General features: G+C 34.5%; 2 protein-coding genes across 6 annotated transcripts in view; one reads left to right on the top strand and one right to left on the bottom strand.

Annotated features, from left to right (window-relative positions):
* The window catches only part of LOC116779430 (protein ultraspiracle homolog), a 22,798-nt gene extending 3,509 nt beyond the window's left edge, over nt 1–19,289 (top strand). For 3 of the 5 annotated variants that reach the window (XM_032673696.2, XM_032673695.2, XM_032673694.2), the window contains exons 2-10: nt 3,620–3,956; nt 7,662–7,866; nt 10,435–10,660; nt 13,242–13,380; nt 15,089–15,231; nt 16,044–16,119; nt 16,295–16,444; nt 16,692–16,741; nt 17,289–19,289. In XM_032673696.2, coding sequence (XP_032529587.1) covers nt 3,767–3,956; nt 7,662–7,866; nt 10,435–10,660; nt 13,242–13,380; nt 15,089–15,231; nt 16,044–16,119; nt 16,295–16,444; nt 16,692–16,741; nt 17,289–17,510 — 1,401 coding nt within the window. In that variant the 5' untranslated portion in view covers nt 3,620–3,766 and the 3' untranslated portion in view covers nt 17,511–19,289. The remainder of the gene's footprint in view (nt 1–3,619; nt 3,957–7,661; nt 7,867–10,434; nt 10,661–13,241; nt 13,381–15,088; nt 15,232–16,043; nt 16,120–16,294; nt 16,445–16,691; nt 16,742–17,288) is intronic. The other 2 variants (XM_032673698.2, XM_061521565.1) reach the window with 1 other exon arrangement.
* On the bottom strand, nt 19,281–26,741 carry LOC116779462 (uncharacterized protein C05D11.1-like). Its single transcript, XM_061521550.1, has 18 exons — nt 26,436–26,741; nt 25,995–26,340; nt 25,805–25,907; nt 25,554–25,676; nt 25,167–25,280; nt 24,553–24,705; nt 24,084–24,353; nt 23,871–24,013; nt 23,683–23,791; nt 23,107–23,271; nt 22,695–22,931; nt 22,502–22,621; nt 22,130–22,425; nt 21,158–21,332; nt 20,545–20,688; nt 20,272–20,429; nt 19,691–19,843; nt 19,281–19,591 (listed from the first exon to the last, which is right to left on the bottom strand). The coding sequence occupies exons 1-18, from the start codon at nt 26,572–26,574 to the stop codon at nt 19,534–19,536; spliced, it is 3,006 nt and encodes a 1,001-aa protein (XP_061377534.1). The 5' UTR covers nt 26,575–26,741; the 3' UTR covers nt 19,281–19,533.

Raw genomic sequence — 26,741 nt, 5'->3', positions numbered from 1 at the left:
TCATTCAATTTGCATTTTAAATAGCTGGTATCATCAGAAAACGTCTATGGTCGCAATAGTTTGTGATTTTTTTATCAAATATAAAACTAAAGTTTTTGAACAAAATAACTTTCACATCTTTGTATTGCTTTGATGAAATAATGTTTCACATCAAGGGCTTTTAAGTTCTAAAAGGCTTCGCCTCTTGTTGAGGAATAGATGCTGGACATCGAAGTCCTCATTCCGGTGTACCATATCAGAAGTAAATTTTTGCATCTATAACGCTTTTGATTTTTGATAAAACTAAAAACCATATAGAGTAGGAAGTCGGCTTACATGAAACAGAACTTTTGGCACTGGGGCAGAGGTGTCTAGACCTTTCCATTTCAAGTTTATATCAGCCGCTGTACGATTTCTGAATGCCAATTAACGACTTTGATTTGAAAAGAGTTTGAATAACTGATAAAAAACATTATTGATATATAATCTGTGTGTTGTCGGATGGTTTATAGTCTATGTGCGTTTCTCAGTTCTCACATCAAATGTTATTAAAATGTAATTGTTATCGTTGACGTCTAATCGCGGGCGTGAGCGAGCCGCGTCACGCCTCGGAAAGCGTCCGCCGGTTGGTCACGGCCAAGGTCTCGCTGTCGGTATTATGTAACACATCTATATATTATACGTATACTAATGTTTTCATAGTCATTATATATTCATAACATCGATTTTATTATAAATTTATTGTGGATCGTTAACATCGAATGATGTTATTTTTTACTTAGTATTATATATTATTTAATTATCTATAGTCAATTTGTCAATGGTTGAATCTCTTCATTCGTTATATTTCTATTGAACGGAATAAATTTATTAGTGATGATATTTAAGACGATTACATCATTCTTGTTTTGTACATCCTTCTATGTTATTAATTATATATTTTATGTGGAGATATTTCATGGAGTGCTATATAATACATCACGTAAATTATAAGATAGTATATAATCGCATGTAATATATTTTAAGAACCGACTCAATATCATTTAAACCTATCGTTTAATTAAAGCGACGGAAATTAGTTCAGGGCGAGGTTGCTTTAGTTTATATATACATATATATGTAATTAAATGTGTGTTGTATATGATGGTATATAAGCGCGTGACCGGTGTTGGAAATGAAGAAGCATTGTTTCGGATCAAGTTCCGGTTGTCATCCCCCCTCGCGTCCGACGACCGGCTCACCAGACACCGCTCAGTGGTCGCTGGCCAGTGAGAATCGGCGATCTCGTATTAGCGGTGTGCAAACAAAAACCACCTGTAGTCCACACTGAATCGCCAAGGTCGCAGGCCCCCGAGCTCGCTCAGCGTTCCGTTTACCTATATCTCGCGGCAAGTGCACCTCCCCTCCCCCGCGCGTCATTGACTCACTCCTGCCCTCCTCCTCCGCCAGACCGCGCCCCGGTGATCAGGTCAAGTCTAGGACGCACGTAGGACACCAACGTCGTGTCACATCCACCAACACTAGTTGGCCCACTGAAACGTTACTCTCATAATATAAAATACTTTCACGTTTAATCGTATTGTCTTTCATGTAATTGGAGTCTATTAATTTTCAACAGCTGGTACTTTTGCAATGAAAGTGTTTATCGAAACTGCGATAAGATGAGCTATGCGGACATGTCGTATCCATTAATTGTATCGCCAGCGATATTATAAGGTCAGGTGCGATCGATACCATTCTGCTGAGTGTCGCACTGTTACAAAGAACTGCTTCGCTTCACATGCAACACCGCGTTCATTTTTATCGTCCGTTATTATGAAAGTAAATGAAAGTGGAAAAATTCTTGCTCGGAACAATCTACTCTCATTCAATCATTATAGCTAGATCTTACTTCATAATGTCGGTGAACACGCTATACTGATCGTATTTTAACATTACATATAATTTATGCGTATGTTCGTTGAGATATTTTTTTTTCTAAATTGTAATCACAGTCAGATGATTTCATAGGCGATACAAGGCGATACAAGTTACGTCAACGTCATTTAGTTCTCTATTGATATAACAAAATATTTTGGTTTTAAATATACCTTTAATAATTCGTATAAATTTGGAATTTTTCAATCACAACATTGTAGTTATGAATATGTAATAGTGGTTCAAGGCCGCTTAAAACTTGTAGGAAACAGTTTTGAAATAACGTTGGCTTAGTTTGTTTTGACGGTGCGCCATCAGTAACTTTGGTTACACACATATTGAAAGACAATTATTGAAATTCAATGACAATCGTAATAAGTTACCCAAGTTGACTTTATTTTAATATGTAAAGGAAAATGATTTTACAACGGGTATATTATTCTCTAGTCCAGAAAAACAGGTTTGCTACCAGTAAATTCATAAATATGCATGCCAATTTGGAGATTTTTGGTTTTAGTGTTTTTTATTTGTATTTTTTATCTATGTTGTTAATATCTACCTAAATTGGCATGTTCAGCATAATGCCGGTTTGCATGCATTGTAGAGTATTCCTTTATGACGGTTGTTTCACTATTATTGTTATATAAGCTAGATACCTTTATATATTAATATGTATATAAGACCCACCTAGCATTTTGTATATGTATATAATATAAAGATTATATTCCGCTGTACAGTGATGAAAAACAAAAATGTACTAATTGTGTGATGTATATGTAACTATTTGTGATACCATGACGCCTTAGTGTTATTCTAATAGTAAAAACTAAATGTACGTGGAGGCGGGTGCGCACATAGCTCAAGGTCACCTTACAGTCACCCACATATGGGGTGACGCTGATGATGGCTACCATACTCACCAAACATTAAACAAATGGAATTCCGTGTTTTTACTGAATTAATCAATTAATTAGTCTTTACGAATTCGCGCTACAAGAAAATTTGTCATTTCAAATTTCAATCATAATAGTGAAATGAGGATAAACCGAAATAAAATAAAGTTATTTGGTATACTAAAAAAAAAATACGAAATAAATGAATAATATTGATTAGGAGAATTTGATAAGATTCGAATAGATATAAATTTATGTAAGTAATTCTGACTTGGCAAATATTGTATTAGATTATATATCACAAAGTAGGCATCGTGACGTAGCGAAATCTTTATACTATATAAAAGCAGACGGGGGGAGATCAATTCATGACGCAAAACTTAATTACAACAGCGGTAGCTACGAAGGCCGTCCTCTAACGAGTCCAATTATTTAGAGGATTTCAGTTCCAAAGCAGCGATAAAATGTTAATATTTGCATCATATCTATATCATTTACAAAACGGAACGCAAAAAAATCGATTACAACAACTAGTTTTCGTCATAAAATGAGATTTATTCACGTATGATTGTATGCGGACCTTGAGCCGGCCTGTCGAGCTGAGACCTTCGTGGCAGTAACCGCGCGGAAGTCGCCAGCTATATTTTTTGTCAATTTCGAGCTCGTTGAATTTAAGCGCGCATTAGTCACTTCACAAGTAACCTTCAATGCTAACTCGCTAACGACGACTCATTGTTGACGGTGCACGGCGATACAGCCGTCGCTGCGTCTGCGCATCCACTGCAATAACAAACATTATCACAATATAACAACGTCCGCTTTGTCCCCAGCGTCTACTGCGATAGCACGGTCTACGTCTGACTTGTAATACGATATAAAAATAGATAAATCGCCTTCGTGAGTGTTCACATTGTGTTGCGATCGGGTCGAGAGTGAAGTTTAGTGGTGCAGTGATGTGAGGATGTTAGAGAGTGGCCATGTCGAGCGTGGCGAAGAAAGATAAGCCGACAATGTCAGTGACGGCGCTTATCAACTGGGCCCGACCGGCGCCGCCGGGGCCTCAGCAGCAGTTGGCGCAGGCGGTGCCAGTCTCCTCGACGGCTCTCCTGCAGTCCCTAGGAACATCCTCGAACATTCCCAACGTCGACTGCTCTATCGACATGCAATGTAAATGTTTCAACAATTATACACAAATAATTCCATTCTCCACAATCGACGTCGTTATATCCGACCCTTAAATTATTATAACTAGATCTTAATGGTAGATATAGGGGCGAGCGTTCAAAGGGAACATGCCGAGTTTAATTTTCGCTCGACATCAAATGTAAATATGAAAACGAATAGATTGCGACTCAAACAATCAATCCTAATTGAGCGTCAAATTCTATTTTATAGCATCCTGTGCAAATTATATTTCTCGTTAACTTTCTGAGTTAAAGGCAGTCCCGTACCCGGAGCCACCGTCGCCAATTATCATAATTCCTGCGTCTTTTACATACGACTCGATTGTATTACAATAAATGCCAAACTTAACCATAAACTCACCGGGGCCGAGGGCGTACGTATATTAAATTTTCATAAGATCGATAAGTATTAAAAACTTGTTATTAAACACATACACTGTGTGATTAATGATACCACAATACCGGTGTTTAAAAACATCACATCCATGTATGACATATTATAATTTCGTCATTACCAAATCCCGTCTGACTTTATGAGATCTTTTCCGATCTATTTATTAATTAAAGATATATGTTGAATATTGTTAAGGCGAAGTACACACGACTGGTTCTATTTAAATTTAATTTAATACGAAAGGAATCATTATTTGAATGGATTAAGCTGTTTGTAAAGCCATGTACAGCATTTATCTATATACTTTTAATAAATTAACATTATGTAAATTGCAAAATAATAGCTATTATTATTGTTATTACAATATAATTATAAATGTATACACAGGTCGGTAATATCGATAAATATTTACTTATATAGCCCATATATCTTTTTTACTATTTCTTTGATCACAATCTTGTCCCAAGCATCCTCGCACCCTCATAAGTACCCTTTAAGGTGTGGGAATAATGTTAAAATATGGCAACAACGTTAAGTATATCAAATTACGTTATTACTTTCCACATAATAAATACGATTTTAGCTTTGGAAGAAAAAAATAAATACGGAAGATGAGCTTTGGAGAGGATTGAATACAATAAAATAAGCAAAGTTATCTATTTACACCAATAGAAACTTTATGCTTATATTATAATTATTTAATTGAAATGTTTATTATATTTTATTCCTTGTTTCATAATGCAAGGCGAGCGAGTCCAAATGAATCGGCTAGTGTTACCAATTCTACAGTAACACAAGTTATATATATTATAGGTATTCTTATGTTAAAACAAATTAGTCATAGTTTTGAATACGTATAGATTAATATACGAAAGTTTTATTAAGTTCCTATGTATTACAACGTAGAACAAAGGAATATCACGAAGGTTCAGTTCGCATACCTACTTGATTACATTCAAGGCAATAAATATTGGAATTTCCATAACACAATTTGTTAGTTTTCATCTCATGACGAACTGCGCGGTACGCTGTTGAATAGAGAAGACAAAAAATATGTGGAGTCTTTGTTTTTTTTTTTTTTTTAGTACATATAAAATTTTAAATCATGATGTGCAGGGATTTATCGATCCGTCTGCGACGCTATTCGATTTATGCTTTGTAACTCTTTGTTTTCAGTATTTTTTTTCTTTTAATATACTTTAAAGATGCATCTTTTGTACAGTATTACGTTTATAAAGTGATAACTGTTGGCAGTTGTGTTGGTTTGTTATTAGGTTATAAAAATCTCAAAGAAATTTTTATCTTTTCAGCTCAACGAACAGCCTTTTGAAAATGATAGTTATAAAACAAGTGGTTTAAAGTAAAAAAATAGATTATTAATTTTATATTACTATTAATATCTTAGCCCTTCACTCGTAGTTATATTTAGGATAAAATTATATATACATCAATTATGCTGAATAATGGTACAAAAATATAAAGAGATTTATTTCTATTTTCGATTTAATTAATAACAAATTAAATTAATTAATAAGTCAATTGTATGTTTCTAATGTTAATGGACAATTAAGAAAATATTTTATGTTAAATTAATTCGGACTTATATCTTGTTACTTGATAGGTGCAATTATATTTATACCCTCAAAATTTTATTCATAATAAATTTTTAATTGGATGACGCAACATAATGTTCACATAACTATACATATATTATATATATATACACATATTTTTTAAATTTATTATCTGTAAGTATATAATTGAAGTGTATATGTGTGTGTGAAGTGTGTAATAATTCTCAATTGCTTTGTCCGCTCGTCGGTTGCTTTTAATTTTATACAAAGTCTGAAAGTATAAACTCGGAGTTTTCAGTAGAAAAAACCTATGTATCGATAAATGGGTCCCAGTTTTTGATGTAGATTTTCATCCTGCAGTAGAATGATCTCACTAGCCGTTATAAGGAGCCGCTTTTATAGAATAAAATACTTACAAACACAGATAATAATATATTTCCTTACATTCATAATATTGTTGGCACGTTAGGATAATTATTTAGCGTTTCTCAGGAGTAATATATCTTTATTATGATTAAATTAAGCTCGCTTTTCTCAAAACTCTAATTCGGATGTTATTTTTAGAAATGATGATTGATTTTTATTTTGTACATTTTGTTAAGAAAATTCTCTACAATACTTTTGGAAATCTAATACTTTCGTTTATAATTAAATCACAACATTAATATATATTTTTTTAAAGTCAAACAATGTTATGTATTTACTTAATGTATATTTTATACGTGTGATTATAATTGTACCTCAAATTTCTTTTATTTGGGTCCGCCATCGAGACCGGGTAAGTAATTTATTTTGGGCCGCTCCTTAAGGCAATGTTGAAGTCGGCTTTTGTCGTGTGTGTGTCGTGTTTTTCGTTCGGCAATTGTAATTTATAACGCGGAATACTAAGGGACTATTATCATAAACGGTTTGTCTGTTTATTTTGTATAATTTGGTAGCCTCGTCGCATAAATAACGAAGAGCCGAAGAAAATTTGTGTTTTATTATAATTTTCATAATACTTATGTTACTGCGAGGATAAAAGAAATAAATTGCTATGATATATACTTTTTAAACTCGTCAGTGTTAAGCTAGAAATTAGAAAATATATTTAACAGCAGAGAAACAACAGAACAGTATGAAAAAAAATAATACAGGAAATAATTCTATATGATATTTTTATATAGAGGGTGTTTTATTTCTTTTACTCACCACAAAGTGGTAACTGTAAAGGACCGGTTCTCTTGGGTTTTTCTGAATCACCCAACACCATTTCTATCTATTGTCCATGTCTCTTTACACAGTACGTTATCCTGTTTGAATCATTAATGTTACGATATGATTAATCATCAGTTTACTTGATTGACTGGGTGTGGATGATGTGCTGTCCTGACGCACCTAGGTGATGTACTGTACAAAATAGAGACAATAATAACGAAACCTTTTTAACAACAAGTTAAAAGTTTTGACTGATTTACGAAATAAACACTTTTAACTCTATACATAACCAAAGCGGTATATGTAATATATTGTTGAATACAAAGAGATCAATCGAAATGTATTGACAAATAGGAGGCATAAAAAACGAATGTATAATGGCTAATATTTTGGTGAATGTTTTCGTACTTTGTCAAAACAAAGTAATGTTATATGGAGATTTCTTTTTGAGTTCGCATATAGCAATTTTTTTGCCGTTAAAGTGTTGTTTTTTTGGTGTATCTATTGAACAATTTTGTTTCAGGGCTGAACATAGAATCGGGGTTCATGTCCCCTATGTCTCCACCAGAGATGAAGCCGGACACAGCGATGCTGGACGGCATGAGGGAGGACGCCACCTCACCCTCGGCCATGAGGAACTATCCCCCGAATCACCCGCTCAGCGGATCCAAGCACCTCTGTTCCATCTGCGGAGACAGAGCATCGGGCAAACATTACGGCGTTTATAGGTAATTTATGTAAAATATATAAGTAACTGCTTAGCATTTAATAACGTAGAATATGTGTGTATTTTTAGTAAGTAATAAGTAAAAACCTTATTATTATATAATTTTGTTTATATTTATGAAAAATCGTCGCTAAGCGAATGAATATATTTATTAATATATGGGAAACTTAATCAAAATTACAATTCAAAACATTATAATAAGGAATTGTATGTTTCCCATAATATTTTATAAAATAAAAACGACCAAAAACAAGAATATTTTTAGTTTGAAATTTATTTTCTCATAAAGAATACAGCAACAAAATTTACATAGGACCATCTAGGGACGCGAAACTTTGGAATGCAAAAGAACGAATCGTTTAAGATTTACCGCTGATATAAAGTAACTTACATAACAACATATATATATGACATTTTACTCAAAATACCATTAGAATATTTTTGTAGGAAAATGAAACAAATACCAAAAGAAGAGAATATCAATGATTTAGTTGGTGTCTCATTATTAAATAGTTTTACAAAATATGAAATTTAGGTACATCTGTTCGCCGATTTTTATTTTTAAGATTAAAAGAATATGTTAGTTTTACTTGAAGCTTCATTTTCCGTCGGTGCTGGGATGTTTACTCAAATTACTATGTAATTTCAGCTTCACTTAATATTTAAATTCATATGAAATAAATCGGAAATTAATTCGCTTTTAAACCGTTCATCAACAAATAAGTTTTCGTAATAGAGTGGCTTTTTCAATTTTCTTTTGAGATAACATGTGTTGACGAATTTGTTGCTTATTTTAATTATTATGACAAATAATAATTTAACGTTTAACAGTAACGATTTAACAAAGCAAGTTTGATGTCTGAATGATGTATGTTATATATAGTTGTGTTGGATCAAGTCTAGACTTCTAGACAGTTCGTACAAATATAATGTAGGAGTATCTACATAACGTAGACAGTTCGGTATGAAGCGGGTACGTTGCAATCTGCTCTTCAAAAGAACAATTTTATCTCACAAAATTCAATATTTCTGTGTGTAAAACGCTTCAAAGAGTTTAGTGCCGCTGCCAGAGCGTGGGTGTTGCTCTGCGTACATACACTATTCCACCTTTCTACGATCTGATACATTATTGAAACAATTTACAATTCTATCGATCGCCGGCCGACTGTAATTCCATGCGAGAGACATTTTATTTTCACCTTGAGAATACTTTAGTATAAAAATCATTCAGACGTGGGCAGGTAAATGGATCACGGGTGTTTTAAATTGATTTATCAATGATTTTCTTAACATAATCTCTACTTCAGATATCACAATAACATGAGACACAGTTACTCATCTTTGACTTGTTCTACTGATATATATTGTTTTTATAATCGATTCATATTATAGATGTGATGTTAAGAATAATGTAAAATGAAGCTGTTAACATTTTATGTCGATCGTTTTTCGCATTCCTTTGAGAAGTCTCGTGAGCCGTTCGTAGGTCGATCCGTCCTTATATGTAACGTATATATATTTTGTGTACATTAAATATGTGGGCCACAACTGGTTTCAGTGTTTCATACTTTTGTTTTCTTTTCTCGTTTATCTTTTTTTAGATTTGAAAATAACCGAGTCACCGTCGATTTAAAAATATGATATAATTTCCGGACAAGATATCGCTTCGCGCGAAGTCAACGTCGATTTTAGGGCACAGCTGTTTATCGATGTTAAGTGAAAGTGGTGTATTTCTTTAAATATCGTACGAGATGTTGTAAACGATTCATATTCATGAACTATAGAGGTCGATCAAGAATTAAGCATAATGCGGATTCCAGACAAAATGGATTTAGTCTGGTATTTTTTTATACAAAATCAGCAAAGTTGCGAACAAAAGACTGCTTCATTTAGACGTATCTTTTCCATGACATCAAATATGCATTTTATCGTTCAGATAAAATTGTTTTTCTTTATTCCATACAAGGTGTTATCATAGCGTTCCGATAATACGAAGATCTAGAATATATTTAATAGAAATAATTTTGTTTCCAATTTGCTTCATAATCGTTACGGATGTTGGATTGTTGTATTATTCCTTGTAGCGTGTAGGACATTGGATGTAGAATGTTTTTACAATGATCAAGCATGAGTGTGCCTTAAGGATGCTACGTGTCATGTTGCGTTATTAATGAGTCTTGACTTGCACAATGAATTGCCCAAGTACACTTTCTTGCGATCAGAGACTCATTTGCTCTTGATTGCCCTGGATGCGGGGGATAATAAGCACTCGGGATTGCTTAACTGCTGAAATCGATTCTATTTTACTTCGCCATTAATGTTCCTTTACAGATTATTGTCTGTAATGACGTACGTCGCTTGTATTTATATTGCAATGTGTGATCGAAGATAGGATCACCGCTTTTAATGCCCATCCGTGTTTGAAACATTTTTTGAATGCTTATTGAGAATACTTTATACAATACTTTTAATATATTTCTATAATTAGGAGACAATGTAAAGAGATTACACATATGTATGTGTGTATGCCATATAAAATAAATGAAAATTCATCAAAACAATATTACAGCTGCGAAGGCTGTAAAGGATTCTTCAAGAGGACCGTCCGTAAAGATTTGACGTACGCGTGTCGCGAGGAGAGGAATTGTATAATAGACAAGCGTCAAAGGAATAGGTGCCAGTACTGCCGCTATCAGAAATGTCTGGCGTGCGGGATGAAGAGGGAGGCGGTACAGGAAGAGAGGCAGAGGGCTGCAAGGGGTGCTGAGGACGTACATCCAAGCAGCTCAGTACAGGTAACGTCAATGATACGACAATATTTGATTCGAATTCATCTTCTCCCATTTCAGGGTCGGCACAAACACACTTTCTGCCCTCTGTTACTTGCGTATTTAATTTACAACTATTGAAAACCCTAGTTCTTTTTGAAGGTGTGGTTTACCTCACATTTGTTTTTCTCTGTAACCAACAATGTATTAGTTGATAGTACATACATCCATTTTTCGTTTATTTTATATGATATCATACATTTTATTCGTATACATATAAGGCAAGATTACAGTTCTGTATTAATTAAAAATATTTTATATCATAATTAATTAAAAAAAAAACGTAATAATCTGAGATCAAAAACATGATAATAAATCACAATTAAATATTCCATCGCCTTGATATAATCGACGTTGAATATATTAAATGTACCTATACATATATCCAATAGTTTTATACGCGCTAGTAACAAGGAGATCCAATCATAATAATATTTAACAAGCCACAGCGTTCTGTAATCATAATTTTATTATTCGTCGTAAAACATAACGACTTAAAATATATATACATTAAGTTATTTACGTTGTAGCAAGTTTTATTTGTTTCTGTCGCGGACGTTAAGTTTCATCAGTGACGCTCGTTGCATCGAAACCGCAGAATTTAATTAACTCCGTGTTTGAATACACTAGCTTTACAACCGGGCATCGCTCGGACACGTCCGTTTTGGTTACTGAGATTGTTAGATGAAATTTTAATTAAATACTTGAATTCATAAAAAAGATATCTTCTGTTGTATGCACAAGTAAGTTCTAAATTGTCTTTTACGTGTTAAATAAAATTCCCTTGTAATTAAATCGTATGACTGTTCAAATGTTGTCCGCCATACGTTGTTTATAGCATTGCCTATCAATTTAATTCGGTTGTATAGTTTGCAGCCAATGCCCCTTTAACCTCTGATATAATGTTCGTCGATCGGTTTCTTACTTTATCCATGCATATAGTAATCTGTATAGCTAGACGGTATATAATGTATATATATACATATTTTGTGCGTAATTAAATTGAACATTCGTTCCATATGAGAATTGATGAAGCTCCGATATAACTAACTATACATAACGTTCTATAATAGGTTATTGAATTATATTTGTGTTGTAAAATCTATTTATATAGATTGTAAAAAAATTGGCAAGTTCAGTTAAACACATACATACCTACATGTATGTATAAAGATGTTCTTGTGTGTGTGTGTTTTCGATCAAAACACCATTTGTTGGAACAGCTGCTATTTCCTGTATGTTTTATGCGCGGTCACGATAGTATATCAGATTTCCTAAATCCTCGGAATTTCTAACGTCCCTTAAAAAGTTTTTTAAAATTTGATACTTTATAAAATATCAGTTGCACATCAACGTGGCTACTTAGGACTTTCAAAATCATTGCTATATCGATAACGTTCGATGTTAAACAAAAATGGATTGATTACATTTAGTGCCAATTAAACATTTTAGTATTAAAAATCGATAATCGATATTATATACTCGATCGATAGTATATGTCACGGTAGTATTAAAGTTATTAAACAGTAGGTGCTATGGGCACATGTTTGGTAGGTTGTTAGTAACGGAACAGAACATCGCGTCGGGGCGAGAATCAATAAAGCCTTCGCAATTATAATAGCTATATATAATACTATGTTAATAATTCTATTGTCGGTTCGTGTGTGGGCGGGAAATTACCACGACCATTAGTTATAAGGCTGTTTATGTTTTTTTTTATTTATGCCATTTTGAACTTTATATGTAACAAAAATTAAAGCCAAATTGTTGTGCATTCCATTCATGTAGCTCCAAAACCCAAGGGGTGCAATAATAAGTTTATTAGAGCATTAATAACCGGTTCTGGTTATAAACATAACAAAAAACTGAGTTATGTGTTATTTGAAACATAATCTTATTTTATCTGTAGTCGGTTAAAAACATAAAATAAATAATTAAAAATAAGTGCCTTGAATGTGCGCATAGAAATGTAAAATTTTTTTTTGTAGTATTATTAAATTAATTAAAAAAAATATGTTCCGCTATCACAATTATTCATTTACATAGAATTAGGTTATTTCTTGCATTATAAACATTATATAATAATGTTATTTTTTAAGCCTCAGGAAAGTATCACAACAGTAAATCAGACAGAGCCGAATGTGACAGCTAGTTAATAAATTAATTTATTTATCAAAGTGTAGAGTATGGAGCGAATTAAAAAGTATTCATTGATTTGATGATGTGAGGTAGGTGAGGTGTACATTTATAAACAACCTCATTGGTCAGAAGGTTACGTGTGGAGGTCCTTGTGAAGCGTTCTTCACTCAAGGATAGCTCGCCTCGTAACTGTTGTATGTATTAGAATATGGCCGTGTTGAATATATATATATTTTATTTCTGCACTCTGTAACATCAATGCTTTTATACCAGTAAGGTCATTTCACGAATATCTTACGACGACTTAAATTTTTTCCGTGCAATTCCGCAATTTATTTATTTTTTTTTTCCCTTAATCTCGGACGTCGTATGTAGTTATTATTTGTATATATTATTTCTTTATTACTAGGAGCTGTCAATCGAGCGTCTCCTTGAGATGGAATCTCTGGTGGCGGACCCTAACGAGGAGTTCCAATTCCTCCGCGTGGGTCCTGACAGTAACGTGCCACCGAGATACAGGGCTCCCGTCTCCAGCCTCTGTCAGATTGGTAAATATTCCTAATACTTATAACACAAACATACATACATTATGTTTGTACTGTTATTATATGTCTTTAATGCCCCATATAATAATATGTGCTTTTGATTAAATCTAGAAATATTTTGTAAAATAATCGAAAGGAAACATAATCTCACCATGAGGTCGAGACTTCACCAAATTCACTTTTCCATTATTTTTAATTATTAAGAAAATTTACTGCACAGTTAAGTAGTCTTTGTGTCGGCAGACTCTAAAGCTATTTAAGTCTAAAGCTAGTTTTCAACGTAAAACATATAATTATTTTACCATTTACAGCGTTCATGCCATCTATATCTTTATATCCAACAATTTTGTCCTTCTAAAGCATAAGAATACGTAATAAATTCTCTCGAAAATATAATTATCTTTTCTTAAAGCTGAAAAGCTGGTGCAATAAAAATATGACAACATTCAAGAAATATGCACGGAGTAGTTCATGTATTGATGACGTCATACGATGTCTGTTACGTTGTTATGAAGGCACTGGACCTACAATAATATATTGCTCACAACACGCTGACTAATTTAATAGTTTCTAATATACAACCTATTTTTATTACAAATTTTTTTTAAATAAAAAAAAAATACAGAATATACCCCGTCTCCGTATACTTTATAATCAATTAATTAGATAAATAACATCCTTGCAAATAAAAAATATTATATATCTGTAGAATTATATAGAATTCAATAAAGCGATTAAAACTTTAAATACTCGGGTTGACAGAAAAACATGCTTAATTTAACATAACAGGTTATGAAGTTATAGGAGTGAGATGAAATAAAAATAAAAATTTCTAATGTAGTGTTGGCCGAATAGACGAGAATGTGAAAGAAATAACATGCATTTCATTATTACTCATAAATAAAATGATATTAAATTACGTATGTACTAAACAATCTGTTCTAATACACAAAATATGAGACGAAACCTCTCAGCATTCCCTGGTTCACCGTGCGGGTGCCGGGTCCATCGCGTTGCGGGGAGAGGAGCTTCAACAGTGCTAGGGACTTGCGACCCAGGTGTAGGTTTAAGGGGCCCCTATCTGACGCGCCTTAAACGCTCACCTCCACTGTCCAAGCTCCTCTCTACCTAACCAAATTTGATGCTTATATAAATATTGTTCAAGTAGATTATAAAATAAAATATGCCTTAATAATAATTACTTACTGTCACGTGCTCCGTACATGTACTATTTATAACTTGCACCAATGAACTACAAGGCTATTTATTAAGGACTCTATTAAAGATTTATTTTTATTTATAACATCAGTCTGGTAATTATTGTAACCGTATACTTTATTAAGTGTATCATGATTATCAAGTTATCACTCGGACGGCTGGACCGATTTTGACCAGAATTGCACTCGTTAGTAGGTTACGTCATACGGAGCAATGATATGTATAATATATATATTTTTTATCCAAAGGGCATTATTCTAAAGTAGCCCCTTGACACTGAGTAAGGCTCTGATAAAAGAAGTTTTCAGAAATTAAATGACAACCCCCAGGGATAATCTCATTTCAAATCGGTCAAAGCCGCAGGCAACACATAGTGTATAATGAAAATAGAGAAATCTAATAGATATAAAACGAATTAAAAGTAATATTAATATCTTCGTAAGTATATTCTTTAATATGTCAGTATCTGTATATAAAAATTTGAATGTTCCAGGTAATAAACAGATCGCTGCATTAGTAGTATGGGCTCGTGACATACCGCACTTCAGTCAGCTGGAGCTGGAAGACCAGGTCATACTGATCAAGGCCTCCTGGAACGAGCTCATGCTATTCGCCATCGCCTGGAGGAGTATGGAGGTATGAACACACATACATACAAACAAATGTGTACTAGATTATATAAAAGTATCTATTTTTATATAAATAAGTTTTCTATTTTGAAGTAAGACTAAGAATTGATGTGAACTGCTAATTAAAATGTCCAAATGGCTGGCCTTGTTTTAATACAATTTTCACTTGATGGTAAATAGATTATGTAATATCACTTTGACTATTTAACATACAGACAGACAAAGAAACAAAAAAATTATAAGCTCAAAGAGCAGTGGCACATAAAAAAGTTTTGTTGTTTTATTTTATTCACCTATGTAAGTGAAATTATTTAATTTATGTGAAAGTTGTTTGAAATTAATGTTTTTAATAAATCATTTATACATACCATATTTATTATTTGGAAGTTAGGCTCCAGATTACTAGGATATTGTTAAGACTTGCAACATTTAACAAAAAATTGGTAACATTAATATAAAAGCTCGATAATGTATGAAGAGAAAATAATTTTAGTTTAAAATATAACGAAATATGGCAAGAAATGAATCACGAATGATATAAATGAAAGTTAAATATTATGTTACATTTAATAGTTTATAGTGAGATGTTGATAAATAAATATAATCGGTACATGTTATATATCAATTAATAATAATAAAGCCTTTCATTCTGACATAAGATATACAATAACCGTTCTTGTATTAAATCATTTTTTTCTTTTCATATTGCCTCACTTATTTAGGTATTTGGTTCTTCTTTATTTTTGGTAAATTCAGTTGTCACTTGGCTATATATATATATATTTGGAATTCTAATAATATGAATTTATTAATTTCCAGTACTTGGAAGATGAGAGAGAGAATCTAGACGGCACTCGGACAGCGCCACCGCCACAACTGATGTGTCTCATGCCAGGTCAGTAATATAAATATCAGGAAAATTACCTGAATTTGAATTGTAGTAACTATTACGCTTTTGTTAAAGACATTATACATGGTGTTCAACAACACCTCAATTCCAACGATCTACAAATCGTTCCTAAATATATATATCTCAATTATTATATGAGGTTATGCTTGTCTTTGTCCAGGGATGACCCTCCATCGTAACTCAGCGCTTCAGGCCGGCGTTGGTCAGATCTTCGACCGCGTGCTCTCTGAACTCTCGCTGAAGATGAGGGCGCTGAGGATGGACCAGGCCGAGTACGTCGCGCTCAAGGCCATCGTGCTGCTCAACCCCGGTACGACACACACACACACACACACAAGAATAATAGATACACATACACATATTATACTATCAAAAATATATACACATCAGGCTTGATACAAAGGTGCATAATCTAAGTTCTACCAAATTATTTAAAAAACCAAAATTAGTAGCTTAATAAAATAATTTGTTAAAAATATTTAACGTATATTTTGGACAAAAAAAAATGTGTGTTAAATCTGTAATCATTTATAATACTGTTGATGTTTCCGTTTCAGACATAAAAGGCCTTAAAAACAGACAGGACGTGGACGTTCTACGAGAGAAGGTATGAGCTTATATTTTTTATTACAATAAACGAGAGTACTCTTACGGCGAATTATAGTAATTAGGCGGTCGTTTTTGAGCAAAAATTACCTTTGACGGTTGAGATTTCGCAGAAAGCGAGTGCGTCTGATTAAGCTGACTTATTGGTTTAACCTTAATGTGTTATTGCTCGTTATAGTGCCCTTGACGTGCCGCGGACAGCGAGGATAGTGATCAATGCTGTATTGTATGCACATACGACGTTTGTGTACGAACAAACATTATCGGATACGATTTATTATACATAATATGTATATATATATTAACATATAAGAAGATGACTATGTATGACATTTTCAGTTACAATTATAATAATTGATTAAATCAAATTTTATACAACGTTTGTAAATTTACAAATGTATAATGTCATGTATATAGGGTTAGGGTATAAAAGAAAATATAATGTTTCATATTATAAATATTTTCTGGTAATCAATGTGACGTAAACAGTCGCCTCGTTGGGAGTAACGTTTATTAAATTATATACATATAATATATGATATTTCCAGATGTTCTCCTGTTTGGACGAGTACTGTCGCCGCGCGCACAGTTCTGAGGAGGGTCGGTTCGCGTCTCTGTTGCTGCGGCTGCCGGCTCTTCGCTCCATCTCCCTCAAGAGCTTCGAGCACCTGTTCTTCTTCCATTTGATCGCCGAGGGCACCATCGGGACCTACATCAGGGACGCCCTCCGCAGCCACGCGCCCACCATAGACACCAACTCGATTATGTAGACGACACCCTATATAATGTACATGGAACATTCAAAACACCCTGTACCACACCGTCCGCCCCGGACTGACGGACGTTATTTCTTATTATTAATATTTTAATGTACATTCGTGACCTGAAGTGATAATCGCTTAGGAGATGACGTCGAGCCGACACAGTACTGTGTCCGCTGTAGTCGACTTTAGTTGTAGTACCAGTGAGTACATTACGATTTATTTCTATAATATGAACGTGGAGGTGAAGCTCCAGTACCTTCCGTGAGGCGATGTCGGAAACCAAAGGTAGCTGTTACGAGGTGTGCGAGCTGGTGTGACCCGCAGCCTCTGTTTTTGTCTAAATTCCATCCAGTTGTAAATGTTAATCACATATATATATATTTTTCTAATCGTAATAGTTTGCACGTTCGTCATTCCATCTATGTATCGTGGGAGGCCCTTCTATGTTCATGGTTAGCAAACTATATTAAGTACAATATTTGTATGGTTATTTTTTTTTGTTTTTAATCTCGTGAATTAGTTTCAGTTCCCAGGAGACGTTCAGAAACGTTCATTTACAGTCATATTATAACATCGTGAACTACATCCACATAGTCTTTGTATCGACTTTGTTGTGTTGATCTTTAGTAATCTCTATTGTTTTGACATGAGGATAAACATCAATGTAAAGTGAACTATTTAGGTATTGGTAACTTTGAATTGAGATCCTTTTAGTATATTGACTCTCGGTTATTATTATATTTATAATGTATATTTTCACTGTAAGCATTTCCTTGTATTTTTTCATAGTGAATGCACCTCGACAGTTACAAACGTGCACACTGTAGTTAGTCGTGTCGTCCGTCTACGCGAGACGTTAAGTAATGTAAATGGGGCCGCCTTTCTATTTTAGAGTAATTTTAAATGTTAATATTCGCGAGTTGTCATCCTTAGGTTCTCTTAATCTGTTAGGAGTTGTAGTGTAAAGTATTTTTAGTTAATATTAATGTTCTACCAAATCCTATTACTAAATTTATTAAGTAAATCGCAAGTGCCCTGTTATTAAAAAACACCGGTGTCAAAACATCATTGTTGATTTGAAATGTGTAAAGAATTGATACATTATCATTTGTACGATGAGAATATCTTTAATACTATCGGTGCTTTAAACGAATCTGCAGCATATACAATATGCCTGGCCGATCAAACGACGTTAATCACGTGTTATCATAATCATTATATGTAAATATCAGCACATACACAAGTTGTGTTAAAAATTTATGAAGTAGTAAAGGTTTTATTATCTTTGTTTTATTAATAAGACATGAAACATGTTATGGCCTATTAGGAGTGGAAATATCAAACTAAATTAGTGCCACGAACGTTTCTTCTTCATTTTGTGATCATCGAAATTGAATTCAATCAAGCGATTTAAATATTTAAGGTAACCGTTATATTCTTGAAGGCATCCTTGTGCGAGGACATAGTGTGCGCATTCAGACTGTATCGCTGAGCTCAAATCTTGAAAAGCTCATAAATTATTGATATAAGATTATTGATGTTTCAAATAAAATATTCATGTGAATTAAAACCTCCTCTGTATTGCGTTGTTCTAGTGGGTGGTACTGTTAAGAAATGTTGAATTGGTGTTTCCGAGAAAAGTTCTTATTATATATGGAGATGTTGCAGCGGTTGTGAGATGATTTATAATAATGTTCACTAAATATCTGATTATATTTAAGTTATATTTTTTGTATAGACATAGATCTAAGATTAATGGTGATTAAAACTATATCATCAAAAATATGTCGACTTTTATTTCCACGAATAAAAAAAAATATGATAAAATAAGTGTATTACAACATCTATAAAATGGCATCGAACATACCGCTTTCATTAAGGCACAGCCGAGCAACTTTGAAATTATATACTGTATGTATAGCGCTGTAACAATCCGTTCATTGTACATCGAACAAAAGTGTAAAAATATACTTGTTAAAACTTAGTATCAAATGCAGTAAAATACTAGACTACAGTATAGACTTAGTCTCTAGTTGTTGATGTAGGACGCCTCCATAGACTCGTATGCGTCTAGCGGAATATTTATCCTGAAACAAATGATACTCGTCAATACGTTATAAAATGTTTTATAGGAGACATTTGAGAATAATGTTAAAGAGGTTATGAGTGCTTAGTGTAATACTAACTTTTGGAAGGCGGCCTGCATGTCGGCTACCTTGGCGGGGTGGCAGACGAGGGCCAGGGCGACGTTCTCGGGACAGAAGAGTCCCGGGAGCCAGCGAGCCGCCGCCGCCGCCGCCTGTTCCGGGGACACCGACGACAGCGAACACACCAGCTTCCTGAATACCGTGATGTATAGCTGTTAATAACTTTATATTCTTTTTATATATTATTATTCGTTTTTTATATTCGTTGTATATAATATAAAGTGTAAACATAGTGTCTCTGATTGATTAAGTTAATCTGTTTTAACAGAGGACATTTGATAACAATTTGAGTTTACTTCATAGACCCACAGCTCTTTAAATGTATACAATACAGTTGAATAAATTGAGACAATATAAAAAATTACATGTTATTTAAGTCTCACTAATATATTTATTTATTTCTATAATGTCTCCACACTGCGACCACCTCCGAAACCAAACAGATTTTAACTAATCAACTATTTAATACAAAACCCAATAGCGGGGTCTAAAACACTAATATAAGGTTATTTTTTTGAACATTGTCCGTGGTATACGGGATACAATTGCTTGATACTCACCTGTTGTAATCGTCACCGACTTGTCTCATGTAGTTCAGGAGCGACTGCTTCACGACGTCGGCGGGACACTTCTCCGCCTCCACCGTCTCGAACACCATCGCACTCTTGGCTGATGCGAACAAGTCCTCATCGAATTTACCATCAGACAAATACTCCTCCTGAATTGAACAAAGTAAACGAGTGCTTGTGAAACACATCTTTATAAATAACGAAATCCATTAAGTGATTATTATTATTGCAAATGTGCCAAATCGGACTATGTTCAAAGCTTACAACGATAGATTTGGCCTTAGTGTAAGCAGCGACCGCGTTGGTGGCGCGATATAATGAGAAGAATACTCTTCCTTCAGCGGACGCCTCGCACATGCTGTACCCGTACGAGAGACCTCCGCCACGGATCAGACGCCACATTGGACCCTGACAAAAAAATATCAAGACACATACAGAATTAAGGAATTAACATTCATAGTGTGAGAATAGTTTAGATATTGTGAATAATGTACATGATCCCTAACACAGTTTACGAGTTAATAAATCAGGATAGCGTCACATACAAGACTTAAAACTGGGCACGATTTTTCTGCAAAGTCCATAAGTACTACTATACTGTGTCATATTTCACTAAAGACATCTTTGGAACATCTCCATGCGTCTCTTCAGTTAAAATTGAATTCTTGCAAATAGAACGGAACGAAAATCAATATTTATAGCAATGAGAACATTTTCGTCTAGGTACAAATATGTCATGTCTATGTCATTGATTGTACAAAAAACAAGTCAGCCATCAGATCTCACGAGTGGGTTTCAGGGATATATGAAATTTAAGCTTGAGTTCAATGAACCTTCGTGTATTAAAAAGTAACTAGTATACAGTAGTAAAGTATACCTCTAGCTGTGTGAAGTAGTTGAGTGCTACAGCGAGCGGGGCGTTATTTTTGATATCGAAGCCGACGGGCCCCGGGCTGGCCTGGGCCGCGAACGACGACTCCAGACCTCCAACACCAACCACCGCCTTCACACGACATTCGCTCAACAGCTCACTGTCCAAGTAGCGACGAGGTCTGACAGATGGAACAGTCTTATTCAGAAGTGAGCGACTCGAATTTGATTACGTTATTTATTACATATATTATATTAGGGTCACTGTGTGTGTTTGTTCATTGGATGATGCTCGAAGTCATCAAACAGACACGTACCTCAAAAATAAAACTTAATAATATAAAAACGGTAAATGAAGTTATTGATCTGTAATATAAGGTGGTGACAGAAAAGTACAACACTACAATAAGAGGAACATCATTTGTATATGTACCGTGACTGAGTTGTGGTAGTAGTTTATTTATGTTATAGTATATATTTTTCATTATATACAGGTACCACGGTTATATAGTATGATCGTATTTATATAAAAATTTTATTGTTACGATCACGTCACTTTGGTTTCTAAATAAATCTATGAACAGGGTTTCGCAACATATGAAAAATTTATGAGGTTGTAAGTACACTTTGGTTAAAGTTTATACGTAAATGTGCCTTTTTCGTTTAAGCGTATTAAGTTAGAAGCTTATTTTTAAAGAATGGTTTTTACTTTTCTTTATTTTTGGAGTGTCAGTTATCGCTGAACCCCCTTTTTAGTCAGTCCGCCATTTTGGATATGCCACATTGTTGGATTAAGAATGTCGTAAAAAATGTAATCACAGGTTGCTATCCACACAGAACTTGTGTACACCGTTTGGGCACAATGGTTTTAAAGATATATGCCTAAAAATTGAGTTGTAAGATTTCACTCGAACAGTTGAAATAGATACATACATTGCGAGTTACGTAAAAGCTTATAATATATCGTAAGACGACTCACTCCGCCGGTACAATTTCATTTTCCCTGGCGAATCTCTTCCAAGGCGCAGCACTCAGCTTGTATCTGTCGAAGTCACTGGCGAGGTGGAGCCAGGCGTTCTCTGTGATGTCTTTGAACGTCCTCTTGGCGTCGGAGATGGCGCCGTCGGCCGAGTCCCCGCCAGCGTTAAGCTGCTCCATGAGCTCCTTGAGGAACTTCTGTTGTCTTAGCACCGTGCACCAGTGGACATTACTATCTTTACTGTATAGAGAATCTCTCAGTAAATCGTGAACCATCTTGTGCCCGTTTCTTCTCGTCTGTAATTAAAATATAATGAGAATGGAAATCATTTACAAAAGCAACAAATATTATGAGCATTTTTTGATATATTACCTGTGAAACCTCATTAATCAGTCTCTGGGCGAACACCAATAATCTCTCCTTAGTAATTTCAGCACAGTACAAAACTTCATAGAGATGGTTAACAACTTCCTCGTAATCTGCTGGTTCACACTACAAATAAAGAACATATAATAAAACACTTCCTTAGGTGCGGGTCAGCGAACGACGATAAAACATGACCTACCCTAACATCAATATTGATAAAGTTTCCGAACTGTCCGACAGAGAAGTTCCCGCTTCTGCCGAAGCCAATATCTTTCTGGAAGGACACAGTGAGTTGTTCCGTTGTCGATATAACGTCTTGATGGGGTATCAAGGTGTCCCCGCGCCAGACGCCGCACTCGCCCAAGGCGTTCATATGTAGAGGGAGCCACTTGCGAGTGTTTTGATCCACGTTGGTAGTATCCAGAATTAGATGGATCTGAAATAAGCATAACATTAGCTGATTCGTGTAGATTCCGACTAAGGTAACCTAAATAATAGGCTTTATAATTAAGAAGGATGTGTTGTTCTGACATATTTATTACATAACTATCAAGTGCATGAGAACCGATAGGTAATTTTGTATATAATAATATTTCACACATAGCACTAACATATACAAAATTAGTTGTTAGGCTGTGCAGTCTGGTGAACAGCGGCATTTGTTTTAGGTCGAGATATGGACAGTCTTCTCCGGAACTCCATGACCGGATGGAATGACACTTGAAGTCACAGGACGGTACAGGAACAGACGCCAGGGTCCCGGGGGGAGGAGGGCGCTGGAAATAATATACATCCTGATAAGTAATATGCTATAAAATAATCACTTCCTCAACTCTGTCATGTTAAATACTACATTCTGAGCTTTAAGAAGGTTTAATTTCATTCACATACAATGTTTTAAATCTTTATATTATGATTTTTTTATGTTTAGTTATCTCATTTAGAATTCAAGTTAAAATTTAGTCATCATAACAGGTCCTATAAATTCCTTAACCAAGAAGATTTTTACAAGGAATCTTCTCAACATTTTTCAATAAAATATTTTTATAATCAATATATATGATTGAATGTATTTTAAATACAAAAAGAAATTTTATATATATTAAACAACTAAAGATATTTACTAAATATTGTGGATGAAAATTGAAAGAGGCTGTTATTTATAGCCCAAAAACATAAAATCTCACATCATTAAACTCCATGGCCTCTTCAAGCTGTTTGGCTTTCTCTGCTAAACCGTTTTCTCCAAGACGAGCTTGCTGTTCCTCAATTCTCTTCTTCTCTTCTTCTGCCATTCTGCAAATTACTTATTACTTTTTCTTTGTTTCTAATGTAATAACAATGATACCTATTATATAACTTAACGGCATCTTACTTTGCTTGCAACTCAATGCTGGGTGATCCAACTATGACCACCAGATCATCATTGAAGTACTTGTTCAACAAATCAACCCAGAATTCACTGCTCTCTTTTAGTAGATCATGCATCGTTTGTTGTGGATTCATCCGTTTTATAAACTGTTCATATAAATTATATATTAAATTACATAAACAGTACAAAATAAGAACTAACTGGAATATCACTCACATCGTCTTCATTTTGGGAATAAAGTGCATCTCCGATACATCTAAAAGCCACAGCATGATGTGGTTCAGATTCAAGGCTGGCCATACATTCCCTCAACTGTTTCCTGAGTAATCTCTTCATGCGGTCCATATTGATAGCCTCCTCCCCGGACCTGACGCTTCTCAAACTCTTCAGCGCCTCCTCTTTAGCTTGAGTTAGTTTATCAACTGGTACATTATCAAGCTCTATCTTAATCAATGAGGCCATGTTCTCTGTGAGATTGTATGATACCTGAAGGGAACAAAATCAAATTAAAAAGGGTTATAATCGTAAAAAAATATACATAATAATCTAGATTTTTATTATTAATACTGCTGCTATGGCTTAGACACACAAAATCAGTAATTGCTAATAAATTTACACTCTATGTTAAATGGTACATAGAGGCTATAGGTAGATAGTGTTACTGCGATTTCTATATAATACTAACATCTCCAGCCAACGCGTCCTCTCTCTCGACAAGTGCACGCTGTAGCGGCGCCGCAGCCGTGTCGCATAGATACCGCAGCAGCACCGCACAAGCAGTCAACTCGTGCAACGCACCGGCCTGAATCAACAGAGGTCCACGCCAACCGAACAATACCTGAAAATCGTAGAGTTAAAAACTACCTCATCAGCCTAGCAGTTAGCAGACGAATTCATGACATTGGTTTTCAAACAGAGCACTGGTAACATATAAAAATAAACACTACATTAGACATTTTTATCAATAATCATCATATAGTCTTATAGGCATTTTTTTTTATGACAAAAGCGGCAAACGAGCAGACGGCCTACCTGATGGAGGAAGTACCGTCGCCCATGGACAATCGAAACATTGTTTTGCGGATGCGTTGCCACCCTTATTTGGGGAATAGGGAGAGGAAAGGATGGGAAGAGGGAATCTGGATCTCTCACTCATTGGACGAAACGCAGCCGTATAAGACTACTTCAAGCCGATCTTCTGTGACAGGATGGTATTTCCTCAGTCAGCCCATGTTCGAGCTATAGTAATTTCACCACAGCTAGGATCTACCACCTACAAAAATTTTAATTAGTTTTTACCTGTCCACAGTCTTCGGTATCCGCTGGCCACTTCTCTATAAGTTCTCCATAAGCTGGTGGTGGGGGTATAGTCTGCCAGGGTTTCACCCACTCTTCCTGAGATTCCTTCTCCCGCTGAATATATTTTATGCTATTATTGTAATTTAATTTATAAATAAACAAAGTAGGACAGTTAAATTAAATTATTTTAATTGTTTTGTAAATTATATAGGTATGCAGTATGCAAAAGAAAAAAACAAGAAGAATTAAACTTAAAACATATCTTTCCATTTATTACTAGTACTAATAAACTGAAGGTGCTAAAACAACATGATGACCTTGAGGGACAATAATGTAAACTCTAGATTATAAACTGTGTGTGATTTGTTTTATTTTTATCTGAATTACCTTAGCAATGATGTCATCCTCAACTGTGGTGAGAACATTGAAAACATCTTGGGCGTCGATTTGTCCTGTTAGAATTATTGTTAGGTTTTCAGCTCTATAGAATTTCTTGTGGAAATCTCGCACCTAAGCACAAAACAGAGAAACTAATGATAATCATTTACACAAATCGGATGTATGATTATATTTTTTTATATTTTATTTTTTACTCAACAACAACTATTATAAGTGTTTAGTGTTAATATTTTCCATACTTTAGTGTTATCAGTGGACTCCCTCAGGTTTTTCATGATACCCCCAGTTTCAGAAGAATAGCCATTATTGGGATACATAGCACGGAGCATTCTTAACTCACATCTAAAATAAATGAGTGTTATTTAAAATCAAGTTACTTGATAATAATTAAAAGTGAATTTTAACTTTTGTTAAGCATTCTGTACTTACTTACTATCCGCTGTATTCTCTCTACCCTGCATCTCACAGTACACCACACCAGCGTCATCTCCGTCACCATCAACATGATGAACCTCCGTCAGAAATCCTTGATCCGTAAGAGTTGGTCTCAGTATATGGTCCAGGTAGATGGGTAACAGAGTCAACATACCCGCATCTCCCGCAGTGTATATAGTATAACAAGTGTGGTCTACATCCGTCCACGCGTTCGTTCCGTGAGCCATACATCGGTTCGCCAAAAGATCGAGAATACCCTTGTAAGGGTAACGCTCTGATCCCAAAAAGATCAAGTGTTCCAATGTATGAGGCAAACCGTCATCATCGTGAGCTTCCGTTGCTACATTTGGTAATATTTATATTGAAATTAAAAAAATGATAATTTGAGTGACCTAAGGACAAAAGTAAGAGAATAAAGAGCAAAATTTTACTCACCTAAGCAGAAAAATCCTTTTACAACAGGTCCTTCAACGTTTGCTATAATTACGGTTAAGCCAGTCTTTTCGGACAAATATTTGTTTACAGGTATCACGTCGGAAGCCTTTGTTGACGATATTAGTTTAAAATGAGACATTTTCTAGGCTGTTCTTATTTTCTAAATCTATAGAATTACGAAAAATTACTTAAATTACGTATTCTCCTTATACCGGCACTTTCCGATATAAATTGCAAAAGCGACGAATCACTTAGGATTTATGGTTTAGAAATGTCAATGCCCCATCTCCATTCTCCAATTGAAAA

The sequence above is a fragment of the Danaus plexippus genome, chromosome 2 (genome assembly GCF_018135715.1).
Source record: "Danaus plexippus chromosome 2, MEX_DaPlex, whole genome shotgun sequence".
Classification (NCBI taxonomy): domain Eukaryota; kingdom Metazoa; phylum Arthropoda; class Insecta; order Lepidoptera; family Nymphalidae; genus Danaus; species Danaus plexippus.
Note: the sequence above shows the minus strand (reverse complement) of the source record. Positions and strands in the feature narration are given on the sequence as shown.

What these genes read in the sequence shown, in the direction of transcription:
- LOC116779462 (XM_061521550.1), bottom strand. Translation starts at nt 26,574, where the DNA reads ATGTCTCATTTTAAACTAATATCGTCAACAAAGGCTTCCGACGTGATA. An exon ending in AGTCCACTGATAACACTAAA is followed by an intron (nt 25,677 to 25,804) that starts GTATGGAAAATA and finishes TTTTGTGCTTAG; the next exon opens with GTGCGAGATTTCCACAAGAA. An exon ending in CTAAGGCCAAATCTATCGTT is followed by an intron (nt 20,430 to 20,544) that starts GTAAGCTTTGAA and finishes TGTTCAATTCAG; the next exon opens with GAGGAGTATTTGTCTGATGG.